This window comes from Juglans microcarpa x Juglans regia, chromosome 1D, assembly GCF_004785595.1.
Source record: "Juglans microcarpa x Juglans regia isolate MS1-56 chromosome 1D, Jm3101_v1.0, whole genome shotgun sequence".
NCBI classification, from domain to species: domain Eukaryota; kingdom Viridiplantae; phylum Streptophyta; class Magnoliopsida; order Fagales; family Juglandaceae; genus Juglans; species Juglans microcarpa x Juglans regia.
Window position 1 is genome coordinate 10116787 of NC_054594.1, and position 1847 is coordinate 10118633.

The 1847-nt window shown below is 40.7% G+C and overlaps 1 protein-coding gene across 1 annotated transcript; it reads right to left on the reverse strand.

Annotated features, from left to right (window-relative positions):
* Positions 1 to 657: 657 nt before the first annotated feature.
* LOC121262645 lies at positions 658 to 1545 on the reverse strand. Its single transcript, XM_041165252.1, has 2 exons — positions 1228 to 1545; positions 658 to 750 (listed from the first exon to the last, which is right to left on the reverse strand). Exons 1-2 carry the CDS (start codon positions 1543 to 1545, stop codon positions 658 to 660), a joined length of 411 nt encoding a protein of 136 aa, XP_041021186.1.
* Positions 1546 to 1847: the final 302 nt, after the last annotated feature.

Below are 1847 nucleotides of genomic sequence, written 5' to 3' on the forward strand. Positions count from 1 at the left end.
GTCAAAACCAGTAGGCATATCTGTCTTTGGAATTAGCACAATAAAAGAAGCCAAAAAGAACTTCGGAAGCTTTTTGAAAATAAAAAATTCAGAAACGGCTGCGAAGACATCCATCTTAATCAGCTCCCAACAAGTTTTAAAAAAACCTGCTCCAAAACTATCTGGCCCAGGAGAACTGTTTATAGGAATCGAAGAAAGAGCCTCCTTTACTTCATCCAATGAAGGGGTACGACAAAGACATGTACAATCCTCAACATCAATAACTGGTGAAATCAAATCTGATAAATTCGGAAGTACTCGTGACTGGTTAGTATTTTTAAGAAAATTCGCAAAATACTCAACAGCTCCATTATGAATTTCTTCTGGCGAGTTAAACTCTACCCCATCCGGAGTTCTCATCCCTTTGATTCTTTTACGTCGTTTATTAGCTAACCATACATGAAAAAATTTTGAATTACAATCACCTTCCATATTCCATTTTATTTTAGCCATTTGAGCTAATCTGATATCTTCCCTACGTCTCCAAGAATTTAATTCATCCGAAGCCAACACAAGCTCCCTCTCGGCATCAATATCCCACTCTCTTTGCAGACAACTTTCCAGACCCTCAACCTTCGCTTCCAAAGATTCAATATGGGTATTAGTCCTACCAAACACTCACTTATTCCATTCACGAAGAGCCACTTTCACCTTTTTAAGCTTACAAGCAAGAATGACAAGCCCCGTCCCAATCACCAGCACATCCCACACCTGCTTTATAAAACCAATAAATTATGGATGCTCAACCCACATTTGCTGAAATCTAAATGGAGGAGGACCATAGGAATAAGTATCCTTAAAAAATTCAACCAACATAGGGCAATGGTCTGAAGTCGTCCTTGATAAGTACGAACAAGACGCCGTAGGGAACAAAGACAAAAAATAACACGATCCAGCTTCGCCCAAGCTCTAGCTAAACCACTCTGGCCATTACACCAAGAAAAATTACTACCTTGAGCACTTAAATCAATTAAACCACCCTCATGGATCCATTGGTTAAAATCATCCATCGCCGCTATTGGCCTAGGACGACCACCCCGTCTTTCCAAGTTTATGAGCAGCTTCGTTACAATTGCTTCCAACATGTCTCACTTCACAACTCTCGAAACAGTGCATAAGATCCTTAGTATCCTTCATGACATTACCAACCAAGGCCATAGATGGTTTAGATTTTTGCAATTATTGTACTAAGGTTAAAGCATCACTCTCGATAATGAGATGATGAATTCCCAGGTGCACACTCAACTGCAAGCCCCTGAAGATTGCTAGCATCTCAACTCCTGTAGGATCACTTACTTCTTGCTCCTTTTTACTAATTGCCATTAGAACTTCACCTTTACAGTCCCTCAAAACAGCACCAATGCCAGCACTACGTTGATTCTGAAAAATAGCCCCATTAACATTGAATTTGAACACACCTGGAGGAGGATGCTCCCATTTGCAGTGGCGCCTCACCACTTTGAGAGGCTGCCCTCTCGTCTCCTTGTAGGCCTTCTCTGTTGCCATGGTATATCTAATTGCCTGTTCAATATGTATACACTTGTCTTCAAAGGTAGCTGAGTTGCGTCTATACCAGTAGCTCCATGAGATCAAGAAGAAAAGCTCTAGTTTATCCTTCTAGTTCAACCCACTTATGTAGCCTGCAATATCTCCATATGTTGGTAGATCTGTGGGTATAACAATGGGAAGATATTTTTCCCATGCCTCTCTCAACGTAGGGCAAAGACAAAGGGCATGAGCCACATCCTCAATAACTTTTGTACAAAACAGACATGAGTCTTCATGTAACACCTGTTTCTTCATTAAAT